Source organism: Erinaceus europaeus, chromosome 11 (assembly GCF_950295315.1).
Source record: "Erinaceus europaeus chromosome 11, mEriEur2.1, whole genome shotgun sequence".
NCBI lineage: Eukaryota > Metazoa > Chordata > Mammalia > Eulipotyphla > Erinaceidae > Erinaceus > Erinaceus europaeus.
Genome location: NC_080172.1, coordinates 46,891,644 through 46,906,080, shown reverse-complemented (window position 1 = coordinate 46,906,080; position 14,437 = coordinate 46,891,644). Strand labels below are relative to the sequence as shown.

Genomic DNA, 14,437 nt, shown 5'->3' with positions numbered 1-14,437 from the left:
GAGACAGGAATGTAGAAGCATAAGGGATACATCTGGATAGGAGTTTAGGGTCACAGCAAAGATATAGATGACACAGGGTAAATATCTCAGAACAAGCACAATATTTTTACTGTTCTATTAACTAATACCATATGGTGTTGGGGTAGGTGATAATCTGAAGTCAAACAGGTCACACAGTTTCCTATCTGTCTTGGGTGACCACTGTGGCAGAGGGGGAGGGTTTGTCCTCTCCCAACACCCACTGACCTCTGGAAAGGCATGGAGTTGTCAGCCTTACAGAGTGACTGATTAAAGAGAATGCAAGTACTTTCTTTCCTCTTCCCAAGTCTGTTTCAGTTATTTATATTTCACATGAGCATGAAGCCATCTGACAGTTATCTGTCACCTCCCTCCTTGCTGCACTGGCTTCACTTGAGCTGCATCCATGCATCCTGAAGGACACATTATCTGTCCTCACTGCAGAGTCTATTCCTCTGCCTTGTGTCCAGTGGTTTCTTTCCGCAGACATCTGCTGAGGGGCAGCAGTGGAGGGGTGTCTGGGCTCATGATTCAGTCAGGAAAGGCAGGCAAACATAGCCCAGGACAGAATCCAGGAGGGCAGGTCTAGAGAGAAACTCCTTGTATCTTTCCCAGCCTTCCCAGCTCCTTTGTGAGTGTCCAGGTCCTTACTTTGCAGGGCCTGAGTCCTGTGTGCAGCCCTGGCCCAAGCTCCGGAAAGGGGGAAGCTTCTGCCACTTGCAGTGGGTCACAGCTCTAGGTGTCTTGCTGGGTTTCCAGGTGACAGGCCAGCTGGGTGCTGGGCCTCAGTCCATGTTCTCTCTGTGGCTCTGACTCTCCCCGTGGGCTGGGCCTTCACCTGAGAAGAGGAGCAGTCCCAGAGCTGGGAGGCTTTTGTCCCCACCAGCCCAGCCTGGAGGAGACTTGAGAAAATGCAGCCCTTCACCTGCAGGGGCTCACAGTTACCGGAGCTGCTGCTGGAACTTACTGACATTTAATCACATTTTCCCTATCAGGGGCAGGGACCTGAAAATCTGAGGAGCTGTCCTGGGTGTGTGGGGCAGGCTGGACAGATGCCCTGAGAGCAGGGGTGCAGAGCCCCCTCTCCACTTTGGCCTCAGGTTCCTGGTACTCTTAGTCCTTGGGCTGCAGGGAGAACTGGAGGTGCTGACTTTGCTCCTGCTGGGCCTCCAGGCTGAGCACAGTGCCCAGGTGGGCCTGCATCTCCTCCAGGACCTTCTGCTCTCCCTCCAGGAAGTGAGTCTTAAAGAAATCACAGAGATCAGATTGCTCATAGTCGGAAGCCTGAAAGTAGACAATCCTAAGAACCATTTCTAGCCTCTTCTCCAGATCCAATGCATCTTCCATGGCCTTCAGGGCTCCCTCCCATCTCAATGGCTTTAAAGGCTTAGTAAACAATATAAAACCACACTGGAAATGATCTTCCAGCAGCTGAAACAGCCTGGTATAGCCTTCCTGCTTCTTCTCAGACAACACACAGAAGAACAGGCCCACCTCCTCCAGGGCGCCAGTGAATTCCAGCAGCTTCAAACCCTGTGGGAAAAGTTTGGAAGGTATGATGGTAGATGGGACAAGAGCCTTGCAACCGTGCCAAGCAGAGAGATGGGGAATCAGGGAAGTCCTGGGGACCCTCACCACAAACTTGTAGGTTTCGATGCTTAGGCATTGCAGATGCATGACAGTTTCCAAGATCGTACCCTTGAACAAGTGGAAATGGGTGTGAGCCAAGGGTTTTTAAAAGTCAGACCCGGAAGTGGCAAGTCAGAAATGGAAGTGGTTAGGAAAGAGGCAGAGGAAGGCAAAAGGGCTGGGAAAGGTAGAAACTTCCTTAGCAACTGTTGCAAGGGTTTTAACAAGTAGGATTAATAATACCCTGCAGGCAGGGAGGAGACCTTTCAGGCAAAACAATGATTATGTAGATAATAAGGGAGCAGGCCATAGTATCAGGAATGCAGGGTGCTTTGTGAGGCAGGGAGTCTGATAAGATGAGGCAAACTTTGGGGTTTGTGTTGCTCCTCACTAGACCTCTCAGTAGAGAGAGGGAGACTGACAGGATGGATGTCCCCTTAAGTCAAGCCCTTCCAAACCCAACCACATCCTCACAATTTCCTGACACAGCTCCACCAGCACCCAGAGAAAGAGAGAAGGAAAAGGAGAGGGACATATGGAGATAGTTATGTTGTCATGAGTGCCTTGGAGGAGAAGAGAAGATTGGATCAGAAATAAAAAGGTGGCAGTTATGTATAAATGTAGACAGATAGTTGTAGAGATGATGGTTGGCTCAGGTCTACAACTTAGGACAACTGTGGTGGATTGCCGTGGGGAGACTGAAGATTCAGAACCCTGGAAGTGGGGGTAATATAGATTCAAACCACTGTTGATGTATGATTTTGTAATATAAAAATAAAAAAATATTATTGCAGCATGGGAGGTGATGTAGTAGATAAAGCACTGGACTTTCAAGCATGAGGTTCTGAGTTTGATCACCAGTGTTGCATGTGCCAGAGTGGTGCTTTGGTTCTTTCTTTTAAGTAAATAAATAAATCTTTTAAAATTATTTTTAATCCCCAATACAACTGTAAGAAACAAATTAAAAAGTACAAAAAATAAAAAAAAAAAAGAAATATTGACTTCTAGAGGCATGTCTAAGGAGTACCAGCTGCATTTTGCTATCCTGGCTCAACTAGAATCACCTAGGATCACTCCAGGAACCCACCAAGCCACAGGTGAGTGAAAACATGTGTGGCTCATAGACAGAGAAACTTAAGGAGAGATTCCTGGGACTAAAAGTCTGTACCTACTCTGGGGCGACTGGTACCAGTCTGGCAGTCTGCCAGTTGAAACACCACCTCTGGTCTGAGTTTTATCAATAAAAAGACTGCTCGAGGGAGGAGAACTTAAGCTTAACCAATTTACAACTATGGGTATCCACTGTTGTTGCCATTTAGGTGTTGGAACAGTAGCAAGGAAGCCCTACACTGACATCAGGAGGTAGGGAGTTGGTTGGGTGACTTAGGAGAAAATCTGCACTCCTGATGGTCAGGAGGTGTGGCTATATAGTAGGAGACTTTTCACACTGATCTCATGTTAATTAGGAAGAAGGGTGAATAATTCCCTCAGAAATCAGAATCCATTCAGAAACACAGGGTCACATTGTGCAGCTCAGCTCAGTTCCAGCTTGGGGTGAGACCATTATGCCCAGGATTTTGGACCCTCAGGACTTGGGAGTCATTTTGCATAACCACTGTGCTATCTATCCTCCACCATGTTTTAGCTCTTGGTCATGAGTGAGTGGTTAAGATAAACAATCTATGTATAGTTAAAAAGACCTCAGGATCCCATAGCCTTCAGGGAAGATAAAGAAGATACAATGGTTTAACAGTCTCTGTGCTTCACCTCAGGGATTGAGATTAAAACATTAAAACAGCTGTTAATTTCCAAAACTGTGAATTTTTACTACCTTACTTAGACACAAGTCAATCCAGGCAAGTGAGCTTAGTGGATTGAAAAGTACTGACAGAGGGAACCTCAGAGCATACTAAATACAATGGCTAAACCAAGAAGAATCATTGGAGAAATGAACCAGGAAAAAAGTCCTGATAAAAGCTCCCAAAAGATAGAAGCACATAAGTATGAAGACAATATTCAGACACTAATTGATGCAATAGATAGAGGAGTGAGGAAAACTTTTGAAAGTAATATCAGAAATGGGGAAACTCTGAAAGAAAACACTAATTATCTTGAGGTAATTAGAGAACTGAAAGCTGAAATAGCTGAGTTTAAGAGCACAACAAGCTGAACAAACTAATACACTATTGCAACAGAGTAACAAAACAGTTGAGCTTTAGAAAAAAACAGAGGGGAGAGGGAAAAGACTAAGTGAGGCAGGAAATAGGATTAGCAAGATTGAGGATGAATTAGAGAAAACTAAGATAGAAATGAGACCTCAAAAAGAGATTAAGAGAAAGGAAAAAAAAAAGCAGAGACTTATGGGGTGGCTACAAAAGAAGTTATATACACATTATTGGCTTACCAGAGGAAGAAAAAGTGGGAGGGAAGAAGCATTCTACAGGACATAATAGCTGAGAACTTCCATACTTTAGACAACAGAAAAGACATAAAGATTCAAGAAGCCCAGAAGGTCCCAAACAGAATTAACCTAGACTTAAAGACACCAAGACCCATCATATTTATAATGAAAAGAAATAAAGATACATAAAGGACCCTGACAGCTGCAAGAGAAAACCAAAGTCATCTATAGAGGAAAACCCATAAGATTAGCAGCAGATTTCTCCACATAAACATTAAAGGTAGGAAGAGAATAGCAAGATAAATATCAAGCACTCAATGAGAAAGGCTTCCAACCAAGACAACTGTATCCTGTTAGACTGTCATTCAGACTAGATGGAGGCTTAAACCTTCTTTGACAAGCAACAGTTGAAGGAATCAACTATCACCAAGCCTGCCCTGAAAGAAGTTCTGAAAGTTCAACCACATCACCATAAACATACCATATATCAGAAAACTCTAAAATTTTAGAATAATGGCATTAAAATATCTTCAATAGATAGTATCAATAAATGTCAATGGCCTGAACTCACCTATTAAAGGCATAGAGTAGAAAGATGGATCAGTGGGAGTCGGGCGGTGGCGCAGTGGGTTAAACGCACGTGGTGCAAAGCGCAGGGACCAGCGTAAGGATCCCAGTTCGAGCCCCCGGCTCCCCACCTGCAGGGGAGTCGCTTCACAAGCGGTGAAGCAGGTCTGCAGGTGTCTATCTTTCTCTCCCCTCTCTCTCTGTCTTCCCCTCCTCTCTCCATTTCTCTCTCTCCTATCCAACAACAAAGCAACGTCAACAATGGCAATAATAACCGCAATGAGGCTGCAACAACTAGGGCAATAAAAAGGAGGAAAAATGGCCTCCAGGAGCGGTGGATTCATGGTGCAGGCACCGAGCCCAGCAATAACCCTGGAGGAAAAAAAAAAAAAAAGAAAGATGGATCAGTAAACACAACCAAACCATATGTTGTCTGCAGGAATCCCACCTACTCAACAAGACAAACAGATTCAAAGTGAAAGGATGGAAAATTATCATGCAAGCCATTGGGCCACAAAAAGGGGAAGGAACATCTCTTCTCATATCTGTCATGACAGACCTTAAAATAAATAAAATTTAAAAAGATAGGGATGGACATTACTTAATGTTCAGAGGGTCAGACAATCAAGAGGACTTAATGATAATTCACTTCTATGCACCCAATGAAAGGCCAAAGGTTGAAATAGTGGAGATGAAATGTTGGGGGGGTACTCACTGCAAACTCTAGTGTACTACTGCTTTCAGGTATATATTTGCCTTAGTTTATGGATATGTGTGAACATATGCTTTATCTCCTGGAACCTGGTTTATATCTAGGTTTTGGGACTTTGTTGGAAAGTGAACCACCTGGGATGGAGTTAGAGAATACTATGAAAGGAAAGGTCTCACCCAAGTGATGAAGCTGAAGGGTTGTCGTTCCACACCAGCAGTCTCTGGACACAGTCTGAAGTGAAGCATGCTGGGGTGGCACTCGTTGCATTGATTAGGTTGCAATCAGCGGATGCAATATTATTTGATAAGAATTGGGTAAAGCATATGGGAAAGTGGGCGCTACCCTAGGGTCCCAGGACTGGGGGAAGTTTAAGCTCTATAGTGGAAATGTGAGTTTCCTGCTGTCTTAGGGTTCAAGAAGACAATAGATAGTTACTGTTATCATCACATTATTTGGTAATTGGGTTAACTTTGAAAAGTCCCTTTGTTAGACATACAATCAATCTTTACCCCCCTCATATTAATTAAATAGTGATATATGACTACAATTTAATAAGTACGTACATAAACACCATTTCCTCTTTGACCCAATAGTTATTAAGTAGTGTATTGTTGAGCCTCCACATTTTGGGACTATTAGTAATCTTTTGTTGATTGTTAAGTGTTAGTTTAGTTCCATTGTGGTCTGAGAAGATGCTTGGGATGATTTCAATGCTCTTGAATTTGCTGATGCTGTCTTTGTGGCCTAACATATGGTCTATCCTTGAGAATGACCCATGTGGACTTGAGTAAAATGTGTATTCCAATTTATTAAGATGAATGTCCTCTGAAAATGTCCAATAGTTCTAGTTTATCTATCTCCTTATTTAGCTCCCTTATGTCTTTATTGATTTTCTGCCTGGATGCTCTGTCAAGTTGAGAGACAGTAGGGTGTTGAAGTCCCCTACTATGACTGTGTTGCTGTTAATATATTGCTGTAGCTCTTTCAGTGGAAGTTTGATGTACTTAGATGGCTTCTCATTGGGTGCATAGATGTTAATAATTGTTAAGTCCTCTTGATTGACTGAGTCTCTGAGCATTAAGAAGTGTTTATTCCTATCTATTTTAATCTTATCTATTTTAAAGTCTATCATGTCAGATATGAGAATAGCTGTTCCTGCCCTTTTTTGTTGGCCATTGGCCTGTATGATAGATAATTTTCCATCCTTTCACTTTGAGTCTGTGTTTGTCTTGTTGAGTTTATGTGGGTTTTCTGTAGACAGCTGCTGGGCTGGGCTAGCTTCACGGGTGGTAGAGAGATGACCAGGGGCTCGTGGCTGAGCTGGGAAGCAGTATCTCGTTTATTAATCAGATACATTGCCTTTTATGCATCTCTTCACTGGAAGTGACAAGGGAAAGGAAATAACTAGGAGAGGGGGTGGAGCAAAAAAAGAGTGCAAACAGAACATAGAAAGCTTCCATCTAACAAATGGGGATTAAACCAATACCCTGCAGGCAGGGCGGGACCCAGGTAAAACAGTGATGATGTAAATAGACCACATAGTAAGTAATACAAGTGAACCTAATGTGATCAAAACAGAAAGTCTTATAAGCAGAATGTAGAAGCATACCAACAGACAGCATATTGTTGGGTTGTATTTTCTGATCCATATTCCTACTCTGTGTCTTTTAATAGATGAATTCAGGCCATTGACATTTATTGATATCAAAGATTGAAGATATTTTAACACCATTCTTGTAGAGTTTTAGAGTGTTCTGAAATATATCCTATTTATGGTGGTCAGACTGTTTATAGGAGACCTTTCAGAACTTCTTTCAGGGCAGGCTTGGTGACAGTTGATTCCTTCAACTGTTGCTTGTCTGAGAAGGTTTTTATGCCTCCATCTAGTCTGAATGACAGTCTAGCAGCATACAGTATTCTTGGTTGAAAGCCTTTCTCACTGAGCACTCAATAGATATCTTGCCATTCTCTTCTGGCCTGTAGTGTTTGTGTGGAGAAGTCTGCTGCTAATCTTATGGGTTTTCCTCTGTAGATAACATTTTGTTTTTCTCTTTCAGCCTTCAGGATCCTTTCTTTAACCTTATTCCTTTCCATTCTAAATATGATGTGTCTTGGTGTCTTTAAGTCTGGGTTGATTCTGTTTGGGAACCTCTGGAATTCTTGAGTCTTTATGTCTTTTATGTTGTCTAGACTACAGAAGTTTTCAGCTATTATGTCCTGAAGAATGCTTTCTTCCTCTCCCTCTCTTTCTTCCTCTGGTAAGCCCATAATGCGTATATTGTTTCTTTTGAAGTCATCCCATAGGTCTCTGTTGTTGTTTTCAGCATCTCTTAATCTCTTTTTGAGATCTCTTACTTCTTTTTTAGTTGTCTCTAATTCGTCCTTGATCTTGCTAATTCTGTCTTCAGCCTCATTGATTCTATTCTCTCTACCCTCTACTGTTTTCTGGAGATCATCTATTTTGTTACCCTGTTCTGATACTGTTTTAGATAGTTAAACTAGTTGTGTTCTTAGCTCAGCCATTTTAGCTTTCAGCTCTCTAATAACCTTGAGATAATTAGTGTTTTCTTCCACAGTCTCATTTGTTGTTTCTGTATTTCTGATGACAATTCTTTCAAACTCTACTCACTCCTGTGATTATTTCCTTGATTAGTGTTTGATTGTTGACCTCATAATTTTGTGCTTCACCCTTTGGGGGGCTTTTAGTTGGTCTCTTGCTGTTCAGATGTCCCTTCAGGATAGTGCCAGTTCCCAGGAGTGTTGAGACATTCTTGGAGCACCTGTTCCGCCATGTTGTCCCCTCAGGCTAGTGCCAGTTCCTGCAAGAGTTAATATGATATTCTCGAAGTGCCCTTCCCAACCAACCCTGTCCCGGGTCGTCACTCCCGGTTTTTGCCCTATAAAGCCCTTCTTCTTCCACCCCTCTCTCTCTTGCCCACTCTCTTGCCCGGTTTTCACCTCAGTGGTTAGATAGAGAAAAGGGTGCTGCATGAGGTGGCCATTTTGGTTAGCTCCACGTGGCCCAAACTACTGCGCTCTCACCCAACACTGAGGTGGCCGTGCGAATAAAGAATATGTTCCCTCTCCACTCCAGAACTCCTCTCTCTCTCTCTCTCTCTCCTCCACATCGCAGCATGACAGACTTCTCTTGTCCTGGTTCATTTCTCGAGTATTTCTTCTTGTTGGTTTAACCATTTTATATAGTATGTTATGAGTTCCTTCCCTCAGTACTTTTCAAATTACTGATCACTCTTGTCTGGATTGACTTGTGTCTAAGTAAGGTAATTAAAGGGTTCATAGTGGTGGAAGTTAACAGTTGTTTCAATAGTATTTTAATCCCTGATTTGGAGCTCAGTGGTTTAAAAGCCTCTTTTGTGCTTTTTCTTCCTTGTAGGCTATGGGAGCCTGAAGGCTTTTAAACTATAAGTAGGCTTTTTAGCTTAATCACTGACTCCTGACCAAGAGATAAAGCAGGTTGGGGCAGAGATAATCCAGTGGTTATGCAAAGAGTCTTTCACAGCCCCAGCGTTATGTAAAGGAGGTATAGGTCTTCTCATGAGTTTCCTGGTTAGTTCTCTGTCCCCTGGTGTCATCCCAGGGCCTCCCTTCTTCTTTTCCAGATTCTGAGGGCAGTAGCAATGGAGACTCAGAGTTGCACTTGGTGAGTCTCAGGGGAGTCTTCTCCTCCCTTCAGCTGTCCCCTTGTTGGTGGAACAGACTGGAGGTGGCATCTCAACTGATAAACTTCTGGACTGTTACCAGCCACTTAATCTCTCCTAGGCTCCTCTCTTTCCACCAGCCACAAAGTGTTTGCACTCACCATTGATTTGGTGGGTTCCTGAAATCGTTCTAGTCCTGTCTTGTTTTGGTCCCAGGTAGTCTCCTTTGGTATTCCTAGTTGATCCAGGAGAGGAAAGGAGAGGAGAGGAGAGAAACAGATCTCAAGTGCACATCGTATAGTGCATAAAGACCCAGGTTTGGGCTCCCAGTCCCCAACTACAGGGGGAAAGCTTGATGAATGGTGAAGTAGTGATGCAAGTGTCTTTTTGTTTCTCTCTCTATCACCCTCTTCCCTCTCAATTTCTGACTGTCTTTAACTAATGAATAAATAAAGATAGTACAATTTTTATTTGTTTAAAAAAGGAGACATTAACAAAACCATAGGATAAGAGGGGTACAGCTCCACACAGTTCCCACCACCAGATCTCTGTTTCCCATCCCATCCCCTTCCCTGATAGCTTTCCTATTCTTTATCCCTCTGGGAGTATGGACCCAAGGTCATTGTGGGATGTAGAAGGTGGAAGATCTGGCTTCTGTAATTGTTTCCCGGCTGAACATGGGTGTTGACTGGTCAATCCACACTCCCAGCCTGCCTCTTTCTTTCCCTACTAGGGTGGGGTTCTGGGGAAGCGGAACTCCAGGACACATTGGTGGGGTGTCTGTCCAGGGAAGTCTGGTTGGCATCCTGCTAGCATCTGGAACCTGGTGGTTGAAAAGAGAGTTAACATACAAAGCCAAACAAATTGTTAAACAATCATGGATCTAAAGGCTGGAATAGTGCAGATACAGTTGGGGTGTACTCCACTTTGTAGGTTGCTAGTAGGCATATTTTAGTTATATTCCAAAGGGCCTGTGGTTATAGTAGTTTTTTTTTATTTTTCTTTTTCCCTGATTCTGAAATATGATATGCAGGTGGATCCAAATCATTGTCTGGGGAGATGTTGTCATAGATGGAAAAGGACCAGAAAGCTGGATCAGGGAAGATAGTAGTTTCCTAATAGGGGATAGGGGTATAAATATTGTTGACTGTAAACACCATAAATATGATTTTGTTTGGATCCCATATTCAGCTTAGGAGCCTCTGTGACCTCTGCATCCTTGTAGATATGAGCTCACATTCTGTGCTCATGAGTATGAACATTCCAAGCTGCCCCAATATCGACTCATCTTTCTTAGGTGTAGCATAGAGTATGTTGTCCATTCTTCAAAGGGAGGATGGGAAAAAATTTTTTTAAAAAAAGCTTCTGCAAAGCAAAATAAACCATCGCCCAAACAAAGACAACACCCACAGAATGGAAGAAGATCTTTACATGTCATACATCAGACAAAAGGCTAATAACTAAAATATATAAAGAGCTTACCAAACTCAAGAACAAGAAAATGAATAACCCCATTTAAAAAGTGTGCAGAGGATATGAACAGAATATTTGCCATAGAAGAGATCCAAAAGGCTGACAAACATATGAAAAAATGCTCCATCATTGATTGTCAGAGAAATGCAAATAAAGACAACAACGAGATACCACTTCACTCCTGTGAGAATGCCACACATCAGAAATGACAACAAATGCTAGAGAAGTTGTGGGGATAAAGGAACCCTCCTGCACTGCTGGTAGAAATGTCAGTTGGTCCAGCCCCTGTGGAGAGTGGTCTGGAGAACTCTCAGAAGGCTAGAAGTGGGCCTATCCTGTGACCCTGCAATTCCTCTCCTGAGGATATATCCTAAGGAACCAAATATACTCACCCAAAAAGACTTGTGTATACCTATGTTCAAAGCAGCACAACCTGTAATAGCCTGGAAGCAACCCAGTTATCCAAAAACAGATGAGTGGCTGAGCAAATTGTGATCTCCATACACAATGGAATACCACTCAGCCCTTAAAAATGGTGATTTCACCCTTATCAGCCCATCTTGGATGGGGAGCTTGAAGAAATCATGTTAAGTGAGATAAGTCAGTAACTGAAGGATAAATATGGGATGATTTCACTCATATGCAGAAGTTGAAAAAAAAGATCAGAAGAGAAAACACTAAGCATAATTTGGACTGGAGGTGGTGTTTTGCACCAAAGTAAAAGACTATGGGTTTGGGGGGGAAGGTTCAGATCCTGGAACAGGATGGTAGAGGACCTAGTGGGGGTTGTGTTGTTATGTGGAAAATTGAGAAATGATATGCATGTATGAACTATTGTATTTACTGTTGACTGTAAAACACTAATCCCCCAATAAAGAAATTTAAAAAAGAAACATTATTATTATTAATTTAACATTGCTTTACAAAGTTATAGTATTTTGGAAGGTATAATTTCACACACATATAACTTGCTATCTTCACTACCAAAGTTTCTGTGAGACACCCTTACACATATAATCAGCACAGCTTCAGAGATTCTAAGAGACAGTTTGATGGTCTTTTTCTTTTTCCTGGATAACTCAGTTCACCTGTCTGAGTTATCCACACTCCATATATGAGTGAAACCATCTGGTAGTTGTCTTTCACCTCTATCAATAAAAGTTATATGTCTGGAAATCTTCCTAAGACAACCAGGAAGATTTGACTAGATTATTTATTAATTTTAAAATATTTATGTATTTTATAAGACAGAGAGAAATTAAGAAGGAGAAGGGGAGATAGAGACATTTGTAGCACTGCTTTGCTGCTTATGAAATTTCCCCCTGCAGGAATGGACCAGTGGCTTGTACATGGTATTGTGTGTGCTCAACAGTATGTTTCACTACCTGGAACCTATTTATTTATTTACTTATTTATGTCACTTTGGGGACAGGGGATATAGCTAAATTACAGAAAACATGCTTTATTTTTTTTCCATGTATGACACCACACACAAACATGCCATGCTGACTGAAGATTAATAATGGGATTAGGAAGGGCAAGAGAGGATTAGAGGGAGGATTTAAGCAACTGGGGAACATAAGTATTATTATTTTAAAAGCCTTTAATACTTCTTGAAGGGTTTCTACTTGTCAGCAATGTTTCCACTCACTTGATGCACATAGTGTTATTTAATCCTCAAGACAATGCTAGGAGGTAAACATCAACTTCATTCTTACAGAAGAGAAAACAAAACAAAACAGGTTAGGTAATCTGCCTAAGGCCAAATGTCCTGTGAAAGGTAGATGGGAAATCTGAACTAGGATATCTGACCTGTGTACCTGGCACTACAGTGAATTCACACAGGGTAAATGTGCCTGTGAAGAATGGGAGATCAAGAAAAGGTATAGTAGCTCAAGATAGGCACCACCCTCCCTCACCCAGTAGCCACTGGGCAAGTACTCCAAAGGGAGTGGAGGTGGGGGTGCTGCACTGAGGATAGGGATTAGGCAAAACCTGTATACTGGATGATTGGACCACCCCAGCCCCCCATAACTCCCTTCAAGAAGATTAGAGACCTGATCAACTCAGAATGGAGACTGGGAGCTCCTATCTAGGGAAACACACCATTCCATACCTCACATAAAACGTCTCAGTCAGCTAGCTCCCAACATAGTGCAGATCACTGATAAGCTCTTCTCTTTCAGAGCTTTCCAGTGTATTTGAGTACCTTATCCTTCAACAGGAACAGAAATCAAGCATCACCAGATGTTTAATGGCATCTTATATGCAAAAGCCTCCCACACCAATAGAAAAAAGAATTTTTTTTTTGGGAGGGGAGGGTCAATGCAGGTATTAGAAGAAAACTTGTAAAACCAGTTTTTCTTTTGTCACTGCCTGGGCTTCACTACTCCAGGACATTTTTTTTAATAGAGAGAGAATGGGGATGGGAGAGAGAGAGAGAAAGATAGGGAGAGAGAGGGGAGAGAGATAGAGAGGAGAGAGAGATAGAGAAATATTGAAAGATTATTGCATTGAAACTTTCCCTAGAACTGTAGACTCAAACCTGTGTCAAACCCATGAAAAAGCAGATCTCCCCAGTAAGCTATCTCACTGGTCCAAAGATGGATGTTCTTCCAAGTTGAACCTGCAACACAAAACAAAAAGAAATTAAAAAGAACATCCAGAATCAACAAAAAAGATCACCTAAAGAATGAACTGCTTTGTTCTGTACTCAGCCCGGGTTTAAACTTGTCCCTCACTGAACTGACGGAAGCTTTAGTTTTGTGTTCTCTTTCTTTTTTATCTCTGCCTCTGTATTTCTAAGAAAAGCAAAACAAAACAAAACACAAAAAAACTGTCGGCACTCCCATGAGGTGAAGTCCAGCAGGAAGGCAAACTGATTGGTTCTCCCTCGCTCACTCAAGAAACGATGTGAAATAGAGACAAGAGAAACCGGGGAGAATTAAGGCACTCTCATTTAATGGCAGAAGAACATTGGTTTAAACAGGAATTCATACAAAGAACATATTTCAAACATGTCAAAAATTATAGGTTTTCTAAAGGTCAGCTTGCCCCTATGGTAGGGGGCTGGTATGACAGAAATTTATGTGATACAAGACAGTTATTCTCCATGATGCAAGCAACTTAATTATCCAAAGGTATTTGAGAGAAACATAGGGGTTAAACCAGTAGGGTGAGACAGAGAGAAGATGGATATCAAAGGCCATAGAGTTTGGAATTTCTCTTGTCTGGGGCCTGAGGTGTATGATGGAGTGTGTGATAAGGTGTGTTCTCCTCTGTGATCAGAAGGTGAGGTAAACTTTGAGTACCTTAAGGCAGGCAGCCATGTGGCCTGCAGTTAATGGAGAGAGGCAGTGAGGTTTCTGTGGGCTTGAGAGACTGGAAGGGAAGAACTAAGTCTGAGAGAAGGTTTCTCCCCTTTGCTCACCTCAGCAAGAGAGACTTACAAGGGGGTGTCTTTCCCAGACCTCCATCCAACCATGGGGGGCGTTTTCCCTAAGCTCTATCAAGCTTACACATATCCCCACAAAACTACAATATTCAGAGAATAAAAATATCTTAGAACTTACATAATGTGCTCCTCTTCCAGTTTCTTCCACTATTGGCAGAAGTATAAATTCAGTATAGTTGCAGATAATATTGAGCAAATAATAAAATTGAGAGTCCTCTAAAAATAGGAAACATATTAGAAAATAAATGAATTTTAGAGGATTGTTTTTGTAAGTCTAGAAGTAGGGAGTGGATGAAGACAAGGGAAGCAAGAAAATAATCAAATGCCTGATTTATGAAAACTGTTGGATCTAAAAGATATGTATATTCACATTAAAAGAATACTTTGAAAGCCCAGCAGGTCCTCCATCAAGAAATTTTATAACATTATGACAAAGACAGTATTATAAGCTTTCCAGTGGAATAAAGCAGAATTCAATCCAGGAAAATAGAAGAAAATCATGCAATGCCTCCTAATTTGTGAAG

At 41.9% G+C, this 14,437-nt stretch overlaps 2 protein-coding genes across 2 annotated transcripts in view; one reads left to right on the top strand and one right to left on the bottom strand.

Moving 5' to 3' along the window:
* The window catches only part of LOC103115605 (protein S100-A8), a 253,840-nt gene that overhangs the window by 185,126 nt on the left and 54,277 nt on the right, over positions 1 to 14,437 (top strand). The gene's annotated exons all lie outside the window — the stretch shown is intronic.
* On the bottom strand, positions 1,132 to 8,119 carry LOC132541453 (ferritin light chain 1-like). The gene is made up of 3 exons (XM_060202354.1): positions 8,108 to 8,119; positions 1,654 to 1,716; positions 1,132 to 1,551 (listed from the first exon to the last, which is right to left on the bottom strand). Exons 1-3 carry the CDS (start codon positions 8,117 to 8,119, stop codon positions 1,132 to 1,134), a joined length of 495 nt encoding a protein of 164 aa, XP_060058337.1.

What these genes read in the sequence shown, in the direction of transcription:
- LOC132541453 (XM_060202354.1), bottom strand. An exon ending in TCGAAACCTACAAGTTTGTG is followed by an intron (nt 1,552 to 1,653) that starts GTGAGGGTCCCC and finishes CTTTTCCCACAG; the next exon opens with GGTTTGAAGCTGCTGGAATT.